At 44.2% G+C, this 21,145-nt stretch overlaps 1 protein-coding gene across 1 annotated transcript in view; it reads left to right on the top strand.

Annotated features, from left to right (window-relative positions):
- PCSK5 (proprotein convertase subtilisin/kexin type 5) overlaps positions 1-21,145 on the top strand; it is a 383,530-nt gene that overhangs the window by 284,313 nt on the left and 78,072 nt on the right. The window contains exon 21 of the mRNA XM_081151682.1: positions 19,342-19,444. Coding sequence (XP_081007808.1) covers positions 19,342-19,444 — 103 coding nt within the window. The remainder of the gene's footprint in view (positions 1-19,341; positions 19,445-21,145) is intronic.

Raw genomic sequence — 21,145 nt, 5'->3', positions numbered from 1 at the left:
TGAGAGATGTGGAGAAAAGGAAACCCCTGTGCACTGTCAGTCAGATTGTAAACTGGGGCAGCCACTATGGAAAACAGTAGGAAGTTTCCTCAAAAAATTAAAAATAGAACTACCATATGATCCAGCAATCCCAATTCTACTTATATAATTGAAGAAAATGAAATCACTATCTCAAAGAGATATATGCACCCCCATGTTCATTGCAACATTATTATAATAAATCATAATATAATTAATATAATATAATATAATAAATATAATAAATAATATAATAATATAATAATATAAATAGCCAAGACATAGAAATAACCTAAGTGCCCATCAATGGGTGAATAAATAAATATGGTATATATACCCAATAGGTAAAATGAGTGAACGGGGTCAAAAGATACAAACTTCCAGTTATAAAATAAATGAGTCATGGGATATAATACACAGCATGGTGACTATAGTAATACTATATCACATATTTGAAAGTTGCTAAGGGAGATCTTCAAAGTTCTCATTGCAAGAAAAAGAAATTTTGTAACTATGTGTGGTGACAGATATTACCTAGACTTACTTTGGCGATCATTTTGCAATATATACACACATCAAATCATGTATACCCGAAACTAATGTTATATGTCAATTAGATCTCAAATTTTTTTTAAATTAACAAACAGAAAACTAATACAATTAGATCAGACACAATCAGAATATGCACTTTTGCAAGACTCCAAGATGATTTGTGAGCACATCAAAATCTGAGAAGCCTATGCTTGATTTGTTGAGAGCCACTATGGCAAACTTCATGTCCTTAAAGGATGCGCACTGAGGAATTAGCTCAGGGCCAGTCCTTGGCTGGCCTTAACCAGCAGAGCTGAAGCAAGTTAGACGCACATTAGGTCAAAGAAAAAACTAATGGGCAGCTAGAGTGCTCCCCCAGCCCACGGACCTGAAAGGCCCGGCTCTCTGGCTGAAGATGTGAACTGGGGATTTATTTACAGGCTCCCAACACTGGCTCTCAGCAGCTGATCAGTCAACAAGCCTGTCCCAGCTGCTGTGACAACCCAGCCAGCTCACTATAAGCTCGGCCTTGGTACCGTTTAGCGCCCACTGAGATGAAGGACTCACTTCTGTCCTTGTGACCATTTTGCATGCCTGTTCTTTACACGAGCTGCATGATCAGCCGCGTGTGTGGCAGCTGGGCCAATGCGAGCCTCTCCCTCCTCCACTTCCTGCACCGCAGATTCAAGCCTGTCATTCACCACTGATCAGCTACTTTAGGTCGGGCACCGCCCTTCACCTCTGTGTCCATTCCTTCGCAGTGCACTGTGCTTGTCCCGATTTCAAGGGGAGGGATCAGAGGATCAGAGCACTCAGTTGCTTCCTCAAGGGCACGTGATTAGCGAGGTCTTCGGGCTCTGAGTCCAGTGCTCTTCCCCGACAGCACCCTGCCTCTAACTGTCCCTCTCCGGTCCACATCCCAGCTTCCACGTCCTTCCAGCCCGGTGGTACATCCCCTGCTGCCCTATCTATTTATGTAGTTGAGTGGAGACTGGGTTGACCCTAGGATATTTTACTAAATAAGTTTCTACCCATCTCTGTCTGAATGAGTCTCTATCCATCTCTTCCAAGAGATAGTTTAATGTCATAAAACTGAATAATCACAGAGCCTGGAGGGGGGCTGCCTGGATTCAAACCCTGATTCTGTCACTTACTAGCTGTATAACCTTAGGAATTATGCTTAATTTCTCTGTGTCTCTGCTTCCCCAGTTGCAAAATAAAGATGATGATAACCACAGCTCTTTCCCAGGGATGACAAATAATTAAAGAGCTTAGAACAGTGCCTTATATATTAGACACAATACGTGGTGGTTATTATTCCAGCTAAGCCAGAAACATTGGAGTGATGGAATTCCAGCAGGAAATCCTGAAAGCTCAGGCCTCCTGGAAGACAGTTAAATAAACTCTCCGTAGAGAGTTCTCTGTGACACGGCACTGGCTTCTATTAGCACCTCTTGCCTTTTCTTCCCCATCCAGAGCCCCTTTGTGATTTGTATTTTCAGAATTTTATTTTTAGAGCCTCCCATTAGAGTGAGTCATCATGTCCCTTAGAGTCTCTGACGATCTCATTTTTAAGTCATTCACTCCTGAAAATACTCTTGTAATTTATTATATATCTCATTTAATCCCCTACTTGTGCCCTTTTTTATGAGAATGTTCGAAGGGTAAATTTGCTGCATTAAATGTGCATTCAGTAGAGCCCAATCACTCTGACTGCTCCTGCAATATTTTTTTCAAACCTGGTGGTTTTGCTGAGAGGTGAACTGATGGTAACTGTGCTGTGACTTCAGCTGAGAATGTCCGCTGTCCTGGTGTGCGGTCCCTGGTCTGCTCCGCCCCTCCACCTCACCTCCTGAAACAGAGCCCCCCTCTCTAACATGCTTCTGTCAACTGATACCATCCTGTCCCTGAACTTCAATAAATCGGCAGTGCTTCTGTGCTGGAAAGACATTTTGCATTAAAAACTGGACTCACAGCAGGCAATCTGCCTGGGGACCACATGTCCAGGAAGGCAGTCATTTTTAACTAAGGCTATTACAAGCCCAGGTAGAATAGGACTGGTGTACTCTGAAGCACAAATGTCTCCTGGAAGCAAAATTACTGTACTGCATGTTGGTAATTAACCCTGTCAACTAACTTCCAGCACAACTGCTGCCTAATGCACACGCCCTCTTCTCGGGTTCTACTGTCGTGGCTCCTGGGTCCCATTACACTCTACTTGCACCCAGCGTTCCCATCACTGCCCCTCACCAACACTCCCCTATTTTCTTGCCCTCTTCATCTTTCTCTTCCACAGCATTTATCAGCTACTAACCATACTAATCACATAAAATGTACTAGTTTATTGTATTTATGGCTTACCCTCTACCTCCTGTACTACAATGTAAGCTCCACTAGGGAAGAGACTTATGTTTTGTCCACTATTGTATCCAAAATTCCTGAACTATTGCCTGGCATATGGTATGCGCTCAATAATTATATGTTGGCTGAATTAATACATTTCCATGAAGCTTTCAGCTATCAAGTGACTTTTTTTTGCATCCCTAACTCCAAACATGTCAATCTAATCTATTTACCAAAATCTTTTGACCACTTTATCACATGGCAAGTAGTGATCTAGGTCAAGGGAAATTATTCCTGACCTCAAAGATGGACTAGTCCTGTGGAAGAGGCACATGTAGGCAGAAATGCCAGTTGATGTGTAGGATAAATTAAAAATATGTACAAAGCACTGTAAAGTACAGGAAAAAATCAATTCAGATGATAATGGTGTGTGGTAGGAAACACTCAGAAAAAGCTTCATAGAAGTGGCAACTTTGAGTACAAGTTTTCTGGTAAGAAGAGAGAAGAGGCGAAGTACAAAGCAAATGGATATCCTGAGAGAATGCATGATGGGCTTGGGGAACTGGGTCTCTATGGAATGGCAGAGCACGGGGATGTGCCTTAGTTGGCCCCCCAGGAGTTAACCTTGAGACAAACATTCAGGTGTAAGAGGCTTATTTGGAAGATGAAGGCAAGTGCCAGTGGTAGAGAGGGAAAGCAAGAGAAGAAAGAGAAGTCCACCAATAAAGGTTATATGCTATCAGGCCAGCTACCACCAAGGGTGACTGGGGCCACGTCCTGTGGGGAAACTGGAAAATGATATAGAACACAGGCCTCAGGGTTCTCACTGGAGGGACGATGGCACTGTGGTCTTCATACACCCAGTTCCTGTCATTGGTGGAGGAAACCTCCTGGGAGTCAGTTCCCTGGTCCTTCTGGCCTGCCGTGTCTGACAGAGCAGCCTTCTGGGGCACTGAAGGAAACCTCATACTAGCCCAAGCTGACACTCTCCGCTGCAAGCTGGTTTCTGCACACCGATGTGGCCAAGGGATGTGTGCAGGGCCCCCAAAAAGTCTGTTACAGTTCATAAGGAGGACAGCAGGGGTGGAGGCTAGAGATTGAGGCAAGGGCCACATTTTGAAAGCTGTAACAAGTCGTTCCTTGGAGCTTTATTCTGTATTAAGGGAGCAATATTAGAATACCTTAGGTAAGAGAATAGTATAAAATTTAAGTTTGAGAAAGACCATTCTGGTTATGGGGGTTGGGGGGCAGATAATGAGTCCAGGAGACCAGTTAGAAAGATGAACTTACCACACGGGATGGGAAAGATTGGGCTAGAAGTCATGTGGTGCCGCTGAAGATGGGGAGGAGACAGAACTGAGAGATTGTAGGGGTTAGATGTGGAGAGGGATGGGATATGGGATAAGTTCCCTGTGCTGGCTCTGGGTGGTGGCGGCACTAACCTAGACAGGGAGTACAGGACGGATATCAGTGCTGGGGTAAGATAAGTCTTGTTGGACATGTTGAGTTGGAGATCCCTGAAAAGTACCCAGGTGGACAGTCTAGTGGGCAGCAGGTTTGGGATTACTGAACTCACAAGGCAGATGTGGACTGGGAAGAGCTGTTTAGGAATCATCACTTTATAGAAGACATTTGAAGGCAGGGAACCAAGCAATTTCAGAATAAATAACTAGAAATTCATCACGTGTGATGAGTTAAACAAATGTTACTACCAACATCCTTCTAGTATCAAGTCCTTTGCCAGCTTGGAGATGGCATGGTTTCTATCAGCTCTGGGTATTGCTTTGTCTTTATTTCTCTCTACGTCTTCCCTGAATTTTTTCTCCACCCTTGGCATAGTTGGATATGAAGAGGGAACAGATACACTGTGCGATTTGGGGCAAACAGTGTACACTCTCATTGTCAGCTTCTTCGTCTATAAAGAGGGCATCTCCTACGTGGAGATAACCTTGTGTAATAGTCAACTGAAGAAACTGAACATGAAAGACATCAAAGTGATGCTCTTACCTTACCAGGCACTTAGCCTAGTTGGTACAGGACACCCCTCCCTGCAGCTGCACAGCGCTGCCTCCACTGCATGGACCTTTACCTGCCAGCACTAGTTCATCTTTTACCTATGACATGGTGACTAACTGAAAATCATCATTTAGAATGGTTGCAAAATCCACGTGAGCCACTGAAACCACTGTGATAAAAGCCCTTTGAAACAGTTTACCTTCTGTCTGGATGGGTTTTACGTCTGAGTGTATACAGATGTATGACTTTTCTGCCAAATAGTCATCCTGGCCAAGAAAGGGATGGCCCCTCCACAGGAATGCGTAGGTGATGACATTTCTTTCACCACCTTGGCATCTAAACATGACACTCTATCTGGTAACAATGCATTGAGCTCCCGATTGTTTATGGCATGGCTCTAGGCGGAATGGGCTGTGAACGCCTACGCTCATTTCACTCTATCAACTCTTGTTACACGTGTGTCAGGGAGAGAACACAGCCGCTTGATGCTGAGCAGGCCCCAAAAAACAGCCACTGTCAAAATACTGCCGGTGGCATGTATATAAACATACAGAGCTATGCCAGGAGTCACATAGTTTCAAAACATCTGCCAGATCATCCCAACCCACTTCCTTCACATTCTCAAGCCATTATTTCTTTACTTGCTCAAGTTCAAGTCCATGGAATTGACCCCTCTTTCTCCACTCATCCCCTGAATGCAGGCAGTCATTATTTATCAATAATAGTAATTGTATTCATTCATATTTATATGTCAGGCAGACCCTGTACCACGTGCTTGTAAGTACTTTATCAAATTTAGTTACACCTTTCCGATGTAGGACTAGTTTTACCCCATCTTGAAGCTGTAGAAATGAGGAATAGAGTAGCCCCAAATCACATAGCTAGAAAATGATGGAGCGGGAATTTGGATGCAGCTTTCTCTGTCACTCAAGTGCGCCGTATTCCCTCCTGTGGAGTATTAATAATCATATCTTTAATTTGTGAGGCATTCTGAAGTTTATAAAGCACTCCCAAGGCATATCATGTGATCCTCCAGAGAGCAGAGAACTAGGCAGGGCATGTCTTATCCCCATTTTTGTAGAAGTGACTAAGACTCAGAGTTAACTTGACTTGCTCACAGCCACCCTTGTCTAAGCCTTGACTCAGATCTTCTGTCTTTTTATGATTTCCATAAATATCATGCTCTTTCCTCAGAGCAGCTGTTTCTTCTTTTGAATGACTATTGTATGAAATTTACTAGAAGGCCAGTTTCTCATAATCAGAGTTTTCCAAAAGCATAACAGGACAAAATGAGTCTTCTGTCCCTTTCTTTTTCCACTGAAACACTGGACAGTCACTGGGCTAGAAAACCCTAACTATGCCCCAATCTCTGGGAGAGGCGAGAAGAGGGCAGTTGGAGTAGGTGAGCTCTAAGACCCATCTACTCCTGAGATCCCTGACTGTTTTCTGGGAACCACTCTGTCTTCACACTTTGGTTGCAGTAGCTCCATTCCCTCACTCCTGGCTCACTGAAGCCATCTCCTAGCTGACTTCCTGGACTGTCCCTTCCATTTCATCCAGTCTCCCTTGATCAGGGTGATTGTCCACCAAAGTTGTTCCCATCGGTGACTTTCTTCCTAAATCTTCAATGGCCCCCTTTGGCCAACCACACTCATTTGATACACTGTCTCATGTTTCATGATTTCTCTACATCCTCAATACAAACTCTTTTCATTTACCTCAAACTCAGTTTCTGCTCAGTCAACCCAATCATTTACTTGAGTCACAGAGACATCATGCTTAGTTCAGCCTCACTTTGCTTTATTTGTTCCCCTCTCCTGAAATATTCTCCACTTTCCTTGTCCGCCTAGCCATATCCCCATTTTTTCAGGCCTTAGTCAATCTTATTACAGTACAACAACAACAACAACCAAAGACACACACACAATTTTAATGAATTTCTTCCCCAAAACATGAGTGTAGAAACAATCTTCTAGTCATGCAATGAGGCCGGGGTGACCCCCAAAATAGCCCTGCCCTCAGGAAGGGGTATAATCAGCTGTCCTGTGCAATCATTACATTTTGAACACTTGATTCTACATTGGCTTATGTTCTTTGTATTTTATGTGAGCTGATTCTGTCTCATGAAGGGTAGCCATCTCCAACACAGCCCCCCAAAATGGTCGGCAAGCAGTAGTCACAGGTCGCATGACCGAGGTGTCTAGAATTGCATAACTTCACCGTATCCCCATATTCTCGCACACATACACATATGCACATGCAACCCAGCAATGATTTGAATTTCCTGCATAGTGGAAGGGGCACATGGCATTTAAAGTTAGCTGGGCCTGGGATAATCCCATCTTTTGGGGAAAAGGAGTGCGACAAAACCTGGGTAAAAGAACTAAAGTTGGGAGTCTGACCTCTTTGGTTTATGTCCCAGCTCTGCCACAAGCTGGATGGCTTTAATAGGTCACTAACTATCTCACTGCCTCAACTCTGTCAACAGAAAAATGAGGGTGATGGAGAACAGCTGCGCCCAGCACCTTCCTCCCCCTAGTGGAGTTATTATTGCAAGGATTGAGTGAGTCGATGCAAATACAGCACTCAGGGCAATTCCTAGCATATGGTAACCACTGAGTACGTGTTAGCTATTCTTATCACTAATTGGGTGACCTTAGATGCCTTAAATTTCCTGAGCCTCGGTTTCCTCATCTTTAAAATGAGAGCAGTGCTCATCTCTCTACGCTGGCTCTGAGAATTAAATGTGACAGCATTGAGAAAGCACCCAGCTTTCCCAGGAGAGGTTCCTCATCTTTGACCCAAGGCCTGGACTTCCAACACCGCACACCACCACCACATTGTTCCTGCCTCTGCTCCCTGTAGCACTTTCGCATGTCAATCATTCGTGCTACTGTGGTAAGCGCTTGTTTTTATCCCATAGAAAATGTTGGCCTCTTACAAATTCAGCTTTAGAAAATTACAACCTAAATTACACCAGATGACTGCATAAGCAAAAGACTGTTCAAGTTCCCCGAGCCCACAGGCGGCTTCTCCACAGCCAGTGCCAGGCTGTTTTAGCCAACTATGAACCGCAAAAAGAGGAATTGGCCCTCTCCAGAGGACTGGGGGCCCCCGGCACATCACACCATGTAAAATGTGGTTAAGATGAATATCAAGTGCAGCCTTGAAAGCAAAAAGAAGTCAAAGCAGGTCAGACAGCCGCTGGAGGGAGCTTGGGAAGGGAGGAGAGCTGACTCACCAGCTCTGCCTGTGGGGATCCCTGAACCGAGTTTCCAGGATGCAGCCAGCTTCCCAGTCCTGCACGCTGAGCCCCACCTCGCAGCCATGGCTGGGCAATGAGGGCCCAGGGCCCCTAACATGTAACTAGCACGGGAAGGCAGGTGGCCCTCTGGGGAGACGCAGAGGGCCCGCTTGGAGTGGGCTTGGCTATGGAAAATGCAAGTCAGGTCCAGGGGAGGATACTTCGAACTCGAATACTGACGTGCCTGCCTTCCAGCCACGGCTTTGCTTCTCCCAGAGGAACGGAATTGTTCTGGAGGTCCCTATAGACTTTCAGAGCTATTTTTGTCGCTAGTGAATGCAGAGGTGTTGTGCAGGGTCCTGGTTCTCCACAGGACTTTTCTCTAGGACTAGGCTGGGACTCCTCAGCTCCATTAGGGGGCTGCACGCAGAGGCTGTGATTTCACCGCAAGCCACGGGCATGGAAGGGTGGAGGGGGTGCATGAGGGGCATCTAAAGAAGGCAAGGCATTAAGGTGCAAGGTAAGACAAGAGCACACTGAGTCACACCATTCTGGAATGTTCTGATGAAGCCAGAATCCTCTCGTGAAATCATTAATGTCTAAGAGTCATTCCTTGGGTTTATATCGAGGTCACGCAAATGAATTCATAACCAGTTCCTGATCAGGGTGTTAAGAGCTGAGTAAAGACCGGTTTAAATGACAAACGATTTTATATCATTCCAAAGAGATGTCTCTATCAGGCCACGAAAGGAGTAATATTGGGCAGCAGAGGAAAAGCTGATCTGCCTCTCTGTCAAATATTGCTCTGCGGTGCCCACATTTTAGCAAGCTAGCGGGTCTAGAATTGTGGGCTTACGCTGGAGGGTGAAAGGGCAGAGGTTGCTGTTTTCCTGACTAGGACTGGTTTGGTGCCAGTCACACAGGACCTTGCCTGTTGAGTTGCTAGAAGTTAGTAAAATGGTTGATAAAATTGGAGTCCATTCTTCTCAGAGGTCCCTGAACAATTGTGGAGAAAGACAATCTTTTCCAGATATTTTATTTGTATTTACCATCATTTCTAAATCAACCTCAGTCTACAAAAAGGCATTACCTGATAATAGGCAGGAAAATAACAGGGAACCTGCACTTTGGGGACAAAATAAATTTCCGAAGCCACCCAGACAATACGTGAGCTGTGTATTCTCTAGGTCTTTTCAGCCTCTAGCGCTGCTTATGCGAGGGCCCTGCTGGTGCTCACTGAAGTAGCAACAGCTAACACTATTAAGCACTTACTGTGTGCTAGCCTCTCACAAAGCACAGTTCATGTGTTAACTAACTTAATCCTTCTGACCATTTTATTACATAGCTGTGATAACTTCCATTTTACAGATGAGCTGACTGAGGCCCAGGGAGGCTTTACAACCTGTGCAAGTCCTCTCAGCTAGCACAAGGCTCCCCTGGCATCCAGATAGGACATCTGGTTCCAGATACGTGCACTTCACCTGTATCCTGCCTCTCCTCTCTGAGTGGGGAGAGGACAGCTCATGGCCATCCGAACATGGTGTGAATGAGAGGGGCCTTTAGTTGGGGCATAGTAGCATTATCTCTAGGATGAGGTCCTAGCCCCACATTCCACGCTCGGGACAGAGTGTAAAGTTCTGAAACGATGCAAACCGTAAGGAAGGAGGCTGGCAGGCAGGGCAACCCCGAGGCTCCTTCCCCTCTGACACAGGGATTCCAAGGCCTTGCCTCACTACACGGCCTCCCCTCCCCGATGCAGAACTCACGTTCACGACCTACGACACTGCCCCATTTTCATCTTCATCTTCATCAGTTTATGTGCTCCACCCTCACCAAGAGAGAGGAAACTGTGCCGTTTGCCCCAATACCCGCCAAGTGTGGAGGCAAAGCCCCTCCCAGCCACTCACCTGGAGGAGAAACAGTCCAAGCGGTGCCCACTCCGCAGTGGGGCCAGGACCCCACGCTCTAAACCTTCCCAGTGAAACTCTGCAGGGAAGAAGCCTTGTGTGCCCCTTCTTACAGGGATTCACCTATTTCTGGCAAACTTTCACCCCAGCAGCCTGAGAAGGGCACCGCCATGGCTCTGAGCTTCCCCACAGCGAAGTGCAAGAAAAAGCTGCCGTGGTTCTGGCGCAGGGAGGCCGGCCCCCGGGGGCGGAGGGCTGCCAATAATGAAGATGAACTCGCATGGGCTTCGTCCTGCAGCTGAGCTGTGTTCTCAGCCTCCAGGGTCATTAATGTCAGGTGCCTCGGTGCCATCAACACATGTAGCCAACATATTCTTCAAGTCCCCTCAGGGGTGGTAGAAAAGGCACAATTTGGAACGCAGTCAGACCAGGCTTCAAGTGGTGCTCAAGGGGTTGGCACTGTGAGACTTAAATGCCTTGTTTGGTCAAGTGGGGCTGAAGCCCCCATCCCACTTTTTTGTTGCAGGTTTAGCGAGATGATATATTCAAGGCACCTGATCATTATAACTAGCATTCTGCCATCCACGGTGCTTTAGATTCGTTTTCTCATTTGATCCCAGCCACATTCTATGAGAATGGGGGCATTATCCACAATACACAGAAGAGGCACATCAGGGAAATATGTGATTTGATTAATGTCAAACAGCTGGGGAAGGAAGCCAACATCAGGCCCAGGTGGGGATGACTCCAAACTGTGTGCCTTTGCCCAGCACGGGGCTCCCTGCTATGCTGGCACTCGGCAGGCACGCTGCAGACTTCAGTCCCTTCCTAAATTCCACACTTGGGCCTTTTAAAAAGCACAGTTTGGTCGCTCCCAATAAAGTGTGGCATCCTGACGGATCGAATGCTTGGGACTGAGGCGCTCTGGGTGCCCCGCTCCCTGCAGAGCCGTCTTAGAAGCAGTTTCCGAAGCTCGTGGCCGGGCAGTGCTAATGATGACCCAATAAAGGGATAAATTACCAGCCACCGTGCAGATGGAGCCATGGGCCTCGTAATGCAACGTCTCTCTCTTCCCAGGAGCATCTGTTTTCTCCTAATTAGTGATTAGGCTGCGATGCTTGAGCACCAGCAGGCAGGGCTTGGGGAGAGACGAAGGAAGTGTGGGAGGGGAAAGGTAAAGTCAGCACTTTCGGAGTGTGGATCCAGGGGAGGGGAGGAGGGGAGCTGGAGGAGGTTCCCTCCCCTGGGGCCCTGGGGGAGGGGGCAGTGAGAGCCTTGGTTCTTGGAAGGTTTAAGAGGAAATTAGAAAAGCAGAGAAATGAAAATGGGTAAGTCCCATCCTCGTGCCTGTGTTTCAGGACCCACACCATCACAGGGAGCATTTCAGTTATTTTTAAGCTCTCCCGGAAGAACTTTGGGCTGTGACCCATCCACACTCAAGGGCCTCGCTTTAGTTCAAAAGTGCCAGGGCTGTGGCTCAGTGGGCCGCAATCCCGATAGTTTCCCCTGCCATCGTCATCGCCTCCACGGGGAGAGGAAATGCTACAGCCTGTAGTGCTTGGCAGAGCCCAGCTCACTCGCGGGCTTACAGGGATCTCAAGTCAATAAGCTGTCCTTTCCAGTCGTTCACTTTCTCAGTGTCTCCCAAGTGTAACCTGCCTCAGGTTATCAGTGATGTTTCCCAAAAGGTAAACAAGTTATTCTCTCAAAGCATGCTCACTCCCTCCTGTCGCTGTGTACTGAGCCCCACATGCGCCCTCACTGTGGGTGCATCAGCTGCTGTACAATTTCCCCCAGGAGAGTGGTCCTACTGCAGCCACAAACAGTGGAAACACTGGGGGATGCCATCCTACTCCTGAGGAGCGGAGGGACTGAGTACACTAGAGAACCTGTAGAAATGCTAGGCTCACTTGCAGGAATAGCTAAGACAGCCTACTAAATAAAGAGACTGGCAAGATCTTTTACACGCCTCAGATAGGCAATAAATGCCCTCTACCTACCCTACCCTGCTTATGGGAAAGGGTTCATGATTTCCTCATGCACAGATTTAATAACAGGCTTTGTAAATTAACGTCGTTTAGTTACAGATAATAATCACAACCATGCCTTGTGCCCCCCTTGTGTCTGATCTTGCTGCCAACTGTTCAGCGCCTTTTTAATTTTAGCATCCTTCATCTAGGACTTAGAAAGACTTGTCACTAACATGGAGGCAATGCAAAATTCTCGAGGACAATATATACAGGAATCAATCCAACTCTACTAGATTTTCATATAAATTAGAGGACCAGAAAGTGGTTACTATTATTCTGGTTATATGTTATTTCTGAAGAGCTAGTTTATTTTGTTTTCAGACAGCACTTAAGCAGAAAATCCCCGTGCAGAGCTCCAACCAATTATTTTACTCATTCAAAAAATAAAAAATGCAGTTTTGAGTTTCTCTTAGGAGCTTCTCACCTGGTAGACAGAATGAATAGCTGGTAAATTCTTAGTTTGATAATTATAACTGCCTTTTATTCAATGGTGGCCATTTTATCAGAGAAACCATAAATTTGGAGGGCATATTCAATCACTGAGTAAATCTGCTTTTTGCAATAAGACTGCTCAAAGTTCTGTTTTCGCAATTAATTCCTTTTGATACCCTTACCTCACCAAGAGGTTTAGACAAGACATGTGCTCAGTTCTCTCTTTTCGTAACTAGCAAAACTGCTTGGAGCGTCAAGGAGGAAATGAATCCGTACTAGGGAGGTATTGCAGAAAGTGCATGGGCTCAGGCTCAGACATACCTGGGGCACAGCTCAATTCTGTCACTTGCCTCGTTGAATGAATCCATGCAAGATTCATCTCTCTGGGCCTCAGTTTCTCAAATGAGAAACTTTTATAAAAGGGGCTGTTTTTTAAGTTAAACATTACATAGAACAGCATTTGTAACATGGTAGGTGTCAAAGAACGGGAGCCTATGTGATTGCTGCATCACCGCTGTATTCAGGTGTGTTGGCCAAGACTTCACTTCGGATGCATTTTTTTAGCAGCCTGATTGAGGTCAGGGTTCAAAATAACAGTGGAAATGCAAAAGGTCATCTCTTAATTCCTTGATCTTTGGACAACGTACAGACTGAAGTAAACTAAACATTTACAAGTGTGTTGGGCCTACAGTTTCTTCAATCCATCCTTTCTTGATGGAGCGCCAACCCATGGGGGTGCCAGAGTAGCATTTTAGGGCATCTGCCCACAGGTGAACCCCACTGCATAAAAATGAAAAAGCGATGAGACTAAGAAAGATAAGTCTTGGCAGTCAGAAAAACCCATGGGGGAAGAAAAGTGGAGGTTGTTGTTGAAAGGATGAGATAGAAAAGTGGTGGCCCCCAGACACCTCCAGTCCGTGGAAGCAGAACTCTCCCTCCAGCTGCTTGATGTTCGTTCTGCCTTTGTAGATGCTGATGAACAAAACAGCACAGTGTTCCAGCTGCCAGATGTCTCCACTATCACAAGCTTTATCCACTTATCCGTTTAGTTCTGTTCTCATGGGAGATCTCCTGAGCATCAGTTCAACAAACTGGCTCCCCAAGACTGTTGGTGCTCTTTGGACCCACCCCCAAAGGGCACACAATCCTGAGTTTTTTGGTTAAAATTAAGTTTGGCTTGCAAAGGAACAAACTCATCAGGTAGACTTTTTAAAATTGTGGTAAAATATTCATAACATAAAATTTACCATTTTAACCGTACAGTTCCATGGCATTAATTACATCCACATTGTAGTGCAACAATTGTCACCATCCATTTCCAGAGCTTTTTCATCTTCCCCAGCTGAAACGTTTTACCCATTAAGCAGTATCTCCCCATCTCCCTCTCCCCTCCAGCCCCTGGCAACTGCCATACTGCTTGCTGTCCCACTGAATTTGACTGCTCTAGGTACCTCACATAAATGAAATCATGAAATATCTGTCCTTTTGTGACTGGTTTATTTCACTTAGCATAATGTCTTCCAGTTTTATCCATGTTATAGCATGTGTCAGGATGTCTTTCCTTTTTAAGACTGAATAACTGTGTAGACCAGTGATTTTCAACCAGTGTGCCGCAAGAATTTTTAAAACGTGCAATACCTGACTATTTAGTCAGGGGCACTGACCTCCTTTCCCTTAGATTGTCAAATAAAAAAATGACAACAGCCAACACAGCAATAGCTGTCCAGTGTGAATGAATCAAAATTATACCTATTTTTTTGTCAGATCGGCAAAAAATATATCTTTTAGTGTGCCACAGAATTTTAGTAATTAGTTTATGCGTGCCATGAGATGAAAAAAAGTTGACAATGACTGGTGAGGACCTTTAAGTAAAGATGTTGGCCATTGGTGGATGGCCTCATATTTTGAGCCTTGCTTATAAAACTTCATGTTTAATGGCACTTTAAAAATTGAATTATTTCATTAGTATATAACTAGTTGAAAGTGTAACCAAGTATTTATTGTAGCTGGTAGGAAGTAATAAATATATTGATTTCTTTTCATGAAAACTGTCTTTACACAGTGGTATCTTAAGTTGGAAACTAGGTGTTGGCATTCTTGCAAAAAGAGAGTATTATTTGATTAGCATTTATGGTTATAGTCATTCAGAAAAGTCACACTCTATGATTCCTGACTTCTGAATGATAGTACATAGAGTCTACAAATAATTCAGTACCCCAAGTTTGCTCACTGAAATAACCCTGGCTAGTGGGGCTCAGTTAGTTGGCATCATACGGTGCACTGAAAAGTTGCCAGTTGGGTCCCAGTCGCAGCACATGCCTGGGTTGCAGGAGCAATTCCCAGTAGGGGCATGCAGGAGGCAGCCGCTCCATACGTGTTTCGTTCTCACATCCATGTCTCTCTCTCTCTCCCTCTGCCTTCCTCTCTCTCTTAAAAAAATCCAAGTGGCTGATTTCTCCTCAAATGTTCCTCTCATCTTCTCTTACAAATCACCCTTGCTAAAAACATTGTTTAAGTCTCACATCATAACCTACCTATGTGGCCTGGCTGGGCGTGGCTCAGCGGTTGAGCATCAACTTAGGGTCCAGGAGATCATGGTTCGATTCCCGGTCAGGGCACATGTCCGGGCTGTGGGCTCGGTCCCCCACCAGGGGCGTGCAGGAGGCAGCCAGTCAATGACTCTCATCATTGATGTTTCTCTCTCTCTCGCCCCCTCTCCCTTCCTCTCTTTGAAATCAATAAAGATATATTTTTTAAATAATAATAATCTACCTATGTGTTTATTAATTTATTTAGTTTATGTATTTATTTGCTTAAACTCTACAAGAAATTTGGCTCTAATCAATAAAGAAATATTATGAGGTACAAAAGAAAGCATAGCATTTCTGAAGAGAAATGGCGCTCTTCTGGCGAGGTAAGCGCTTTATTATGTTATTCTCAACCCTGTTTGGTAGCTGTGCACAATGTAATGAATGTTAACCTATTCTGGATGATTTCAGAAAGTTTATTTGTAACTTAGACTTGTTAACACAAACACATGCTGTAATGTTCTCAAGGGGTGGAATAGCGGAACACATCACTGACTTATAAATTTTTAAATTTACAAATATTAATTTTTAAGTTGTGTCTTCAACTTTTGAGACATCATTGCTCCCCATGAGACACTACTTCAATGTTTTTTGAACTATTATAGGACGAGATGAGAAAGGAACTAAAAGGGGAATGAAAAATTTTGATCACAGGAGAAAGACGATTTGGACATAAATGATAATGGAGGAAGACACCAGAGGAAGAGCTTATAGGATGAGATGGAGAACAATATATTGGCCCCCAATGTCTGTGCTAAAAGTTATTTTTTAAAAAAATTTTGTATATCACTCCTGTCATAAACATTCACTTTCATTGTGCAACAAAGACAGATGAGAAGAATTTGCTGCTCCAACAACCAAAAAAAAAGCAACTTCACTATGTCCTTGGAATCTGGCTTTTTTTTTTTTTTTTTTTTTGGTTTCAAATGTGCAGTAGGAAATTTGTGCCTGCAAGGGCTGGGGGCAGTTGTTTATATAACTAATTGGACATCCACATACATATGAAAATTAAGACAGGTCCCTCTATTCTCATCTGTTCTAAAGCCAGAGTTTGCTCTACAGTTAAGAGGCGTGCAGACTTGAGAGAGGTGCGGTTAAGCTGTCCTACACTGACTTGCTTACATAAGTTTCAAGGTTATGAGGTTTTCTCCATTTTGTTTCCAAATGGTAGGAGGGAAAAACATGTTTTAAGGATCATTTATCAAAGAAAAAAAGTGCTTGGGAAGGTTTTAGGCTGGGGAGAATTTTTGTAGGTCAGAGGATAATGGGAGATGTGGAGAAAAGATTGAAGACAGAGATACTGGTGGAGAAATACCCTGAGGAAAGATTAAGAGCATTAGCTGGAGAGTTGACATGGCCAGGAAGAAAGATGTACCTTCCTCAGAGGCAGGAGACAAGTGAACAGTCAAGGAAAAGATAGAAAGATAGAAAGGAATTTTGACATTGAGAAAAGGGAGGTTGGGAAAATTCAGTATCTTATCAGAAAATTAGGTAGTGAGGTCACCTTCTAAGAAAGAATGGGTGGAACTTGGGTCTTGGCAAGTTTCGACCTAGCTACAGTGAGAAATGCATGAGGAACTACAAAGATGAATGAAAGGAAGACCAAGTGGGATGAACTCATCACAGTGGGGCATACAAAGGTTGTGTTTGGAGGGTATTCGAAATCTCAAAGTTGGGGCAATTCCAAGTGATGGTTATATCTAAGGTGATTATATCTTCGTGAGTGCCAACAGAGGCCATGATAATTGAGCATATCAAGGAAGCAAGAAGCCAGGGCATTAGTGCCACCTACTGGCTTATGGAAGCCAAGAAAGAGGCAAACAAAAGACACAGGAGAATTTAAAATGTCCATAGTAATATCTGAATAACCCTTACTTGGCCTGGCTATGATTTATCTGTAAATACAGAGGAGATTCTGGGTGTAGATATGGCATAACTCTCAGAACCATCTAAGCAGCACTCAATCTAGCAGAGCAAGTTGTATTTAGTTTAAAATTCCACCCTAGCATTGAATCTACACATGACAGGGATTAAGGTGGATGGGTAGCAAGAGTTAGGAGAACCAAACCACTGTGTCAGTTTTTATAGGCACCAATATCAAGGCAAAATAATAGTCTTTGCCTCTAGGTCTAGCAGAGTCCTGTGTATGCCCTTGCTCTTCTGTTTTAGACATTACTCTAGACTGTCCAAGGAAGTTGAAACTCCTGGCCAGCATTTGGATTATGACTATCTCCTTACAAATCATTCTTATCAAAAGTCTTTGAGAACCCAAGAGCAGGGCCTTTTTAATTTGTATATCTCTAAATCTCACCTAGTACCTGGTGCATAGGTATTCAAAATATATCCATGGAATGAATAAATGAATGAAGAAGCTATGATCTATATTTCTCTAGAAACCATCTTCTTTAGGTTTAGAAGCTTCTGTGACCCTCCCCATACCTGTTCCTCTCCACACATTTATTTTGAAAGATATATAGCTATCATCCAACACAAATTATTAGCATTGACAATGTAGACAAGATCTACTTGTTCCTACCAGGTCTGCCCCAGATCTTCTGCTCTATCTTGCTGGTGCCTGGAGTGATAATCACACTGCTCAATTGGTTTTGCCTCCTGACAAAAGTAGAAGAGATTACACAAGGGCAATAATTAAGAGGTGGAATAGGGGAGACTGAATGGAAAAAAAAAAAAAAGTCTGCATAAATATGATGACTATTGAGTGAGAACCCCAACTTGAAATCAACACTCCTTACTAGACAGAAGTCCTAGCTCTTTGCTTTGGGACTGTTGATTAATTACCAAGAATGCAACTGGTCCATTCTAACAACTTTGTGTGGATTAGTAAAAGGCAACCCCCCTACAGAGAAAGAGGCAGCCAACATCAGTTTTCATGGCTTGGTGCAATCAACATGGGCTGGATTTCCAACTCCACATGACCATTTGGGCAGGCACCTTGTGCAGTGAACAACTTGAACATTTGTATATTTTGCCCCACTGGGTTACTCACTCTTAGGCTCACTCATTTTTGTGGTTTGGTTCTAGCAAGTGGACGATGTATATATGTAAGGTTTACCGTATACCAATGTACTTGTTCAGTAAAATGAGAAAGAAAGGCAGAGGAGTGGACTTATTCCTCACCGTCAAGTCTGTTTCCAGAGCTTTTTTCCACATGGCTACAATAAACCAGGCAGTGAATCCTAGAGTTCCAGTAACACCAGTTGATTAAACCAAAGGTGGGTACTGCTACCTCGCCACTCTCGCTGGATCTCAGGTTGACGATGTTCAGACATGCTTACACAGCTGTGAAAGTTGGGGTGGGAGACAAGTGAACGTTGTGACACTGCTGAAATCTGAATCTGTAGTTCCTGAGCATGATCACTTTCTAAACCATACAAAGAGTGGCTCTTTGAATCAGACTGAAGGAACTTCAGTTTCTTTGAAGTCAATTTCTTGTAAGACGATGGGAGGAGAGGATGAATGTGGTGTGAGTAGAGGGTGGAATTCAATGAGTAGAGACCCATCATTGGATTATTACCTTCAATGAGATTTTCCTCTCTCTACCAACTTTGCCGTGGTAGTAATCTCTTAAATGTTTACAAGGAATTGGTGAGGCTGGACTTGCTTCCATGGAAAGGCCTCATGTGTGTTTTTCCTTGGGAAAGATAAGCTTTCCAATTAAATGAAGAATTCTCTGGCTATCTCTTCATTGTTACTCTTTCAGGGTGAGATGCAGCTGACATCTGTCCAATGTCAGCCAAGCTTCAACTCCCTTTCTTGACAAGTAATCACAATCCTCCCCAGAGTGATGGGACAAGATCTAGGTGGGTCCAGCTTGTTGCCTGACTTGAACCAAGGCTATAACTGGGGTCTCTGTGGGCCATAAGCCTTCAGCCTTAAACAGGAAGGTCAGCAGGAGCTCAGTGAAGGGGTCCTATAGGAAGCCCCCTTGGTTTCTCTCTACTTATAAAATCTGTAACAGATTTTGATCCAAAATTATATCATTGCCTCATAACTTTTTGAGGTTCCAACTTCCAGGGCCCTTGGGAGAGGAACAGTTGTTATTATAAGGTCAGGATTTAGGACTGGCAACTGAAGCCATTCAAGGTCTCTTCGCTCTGTGTTGTCTCCATGGCTTTTAGGCAGCCACAGACAGATCTGGATGCTCTCAGACTGACAGCTGAGAAAGCGTTGCCATGTAGAAATGAGGTAAACAACTGCCTTTTGTTCCCCAGGAGAATACATTGACGAGCACGGCCACTGCCAGATCTGTGAAGCCTCGTGTGCCAAGTGCTGGGGGCCGACCCAGGAAAACTGCATTGGCTGCCCCATCACAAGGTGAGTAGCCTCTCAGTATCTCCTATGATTGGGAGCTCATGGGTTGCAGGATGGAGAGAGAAGGTGCTTACCACCTTAGAGGAATATTTTGGGCCTGCAGGAGAAAGAATCAAACTCCTTCTCATGACACAGTAACCCTTTGTTGTCTGACCATAGCCCCCCTCGAATAGCATCTTCTCTCCATGATGCCCAGTTCCTACTACAAGAATCAGCACCCTGGACACTAGAGGGCCTTTCTCATTGATGATGCCTGGAATCTCATCCCTTTCTGCACACCCACCCCTCAGCCATCATCCCCATTGCTGAGCAAAGATTTACTCATATTTCTAAAATCAGTTCAAGGGTAAACTGTTCTATGGGGGCATTTTTTACCACTTCCCAGTAGAATTAATTTCTTCCACTTTATATTCCCCTGTGGTCTGTATAAACTTCCATAAGAGCAACTGTGACATTTTAAGGCACTCATTTACAAAACTATCCCTTTGTTAGACTACACACCCCTTGGAATACTCATCTTTATATCCCTTATATCTATCACAGTGCTATAGAAATGGTAGGGACTCAATAAATGTTCAATAGCTGAATGAATGGGGAAATAGCAAGTATCTGAATGGGATGAGCATCTTTGCTAATACCCTGAAAATTTCCAATGAAAAGAGTTGGGATCTTGTTGTATTTTTAGTCAACACTCCTCTGATTCTAGCACTTAATATTTGTTGACTGACTGGGCGTTTGAATGGCCTCATCACTTCGCTGCTTAATGCTTGGGAAGCAGTCTCTCCCCAGGCCAGTGTAATGAGACTGCTCCAGTGGCAGGTGAATCCCTACATCGGGCGTCCCCTCTGCCTTACACACAGTTACTTCATCTAATTCTTCCTCAGGACTGCAATATCCTGAGCAGGAACTGTGGTGTATTTGTCTCTCTCTATACTCCCCCACAGTAGTCAACATATAGTAATAATTCAATAAATGTGTGTTTTACTAAACTTTATAAAGTGTGGAATCAATATCATGGGCTTCGCTCTCCAAATAGCTCCCTCAAAATGAGAGATGCTTTAAAGCAGCTTCAGGGCATACTATTAGATACAGACAGCTTTCTGAAAGTGGGTCCTTCCTATTTCTCCTCTAACCCCTCACCATATCAATAATCAAATTCCATTGCGTGTTTGACATCCTCGACCTAAGGAAACTTTTTAGCATTTGTTTAATAAAGCATCTACCATCATCCAGTGTACACTCCAGAAGTCATCACTGCCTTGGAGGCTCACCAGAAGTGAAAATAAAAAACTCTACTCCCATAAATAGTCATTTAACAAAATCTAAGCCCATTGGTATAAGATCACAGATATACCTCCTGGGCCATTTGAGTAGTTTAACTTATTGAAGCAGCCCATGCTTTAGCTTTTGAAGAAAGATAAGAAAGGACACCTTGAAGCAGGGTGTCCTCCTAAGGAAATCTTGTTCCATAGGAATAGTTTTCTTCTCATATCCCTGAGTACCCCATTTCTTTCCCCACCTCTCTTCCTTGATGTCAATTACTTGCAAATATGTCCAAGAAAGGGCATCATATCATGGCAATGAACTACCTGACTTCTTTTCTTATCTGCGTTTTCCTGGAATGGGAGTGAGGAGATGGGGAGAAAGTAACTGCTTTGAAAGATGATGTTGACTTATTTGTTCTTGAAAGGACAGCAAAGTATT

Source organism: Miniopterus schreibersii, assembly GCF_964146895.1.
Source record: "Miniopterus schreibersii genome assembly, chromosome: 11".
Taxonomy (NCBI): domain Eukaryota; kingdom Metazoa; phylum Chordata; class Mammalia; order Chiroptera; family Miniopteridae; genus Miniopterus; species Miniopterus schreibersii.
Note: the sequence above shows the minus strand (reverse complement) of the source record. Positions and strands in the feature narration are given on the sequence as shown.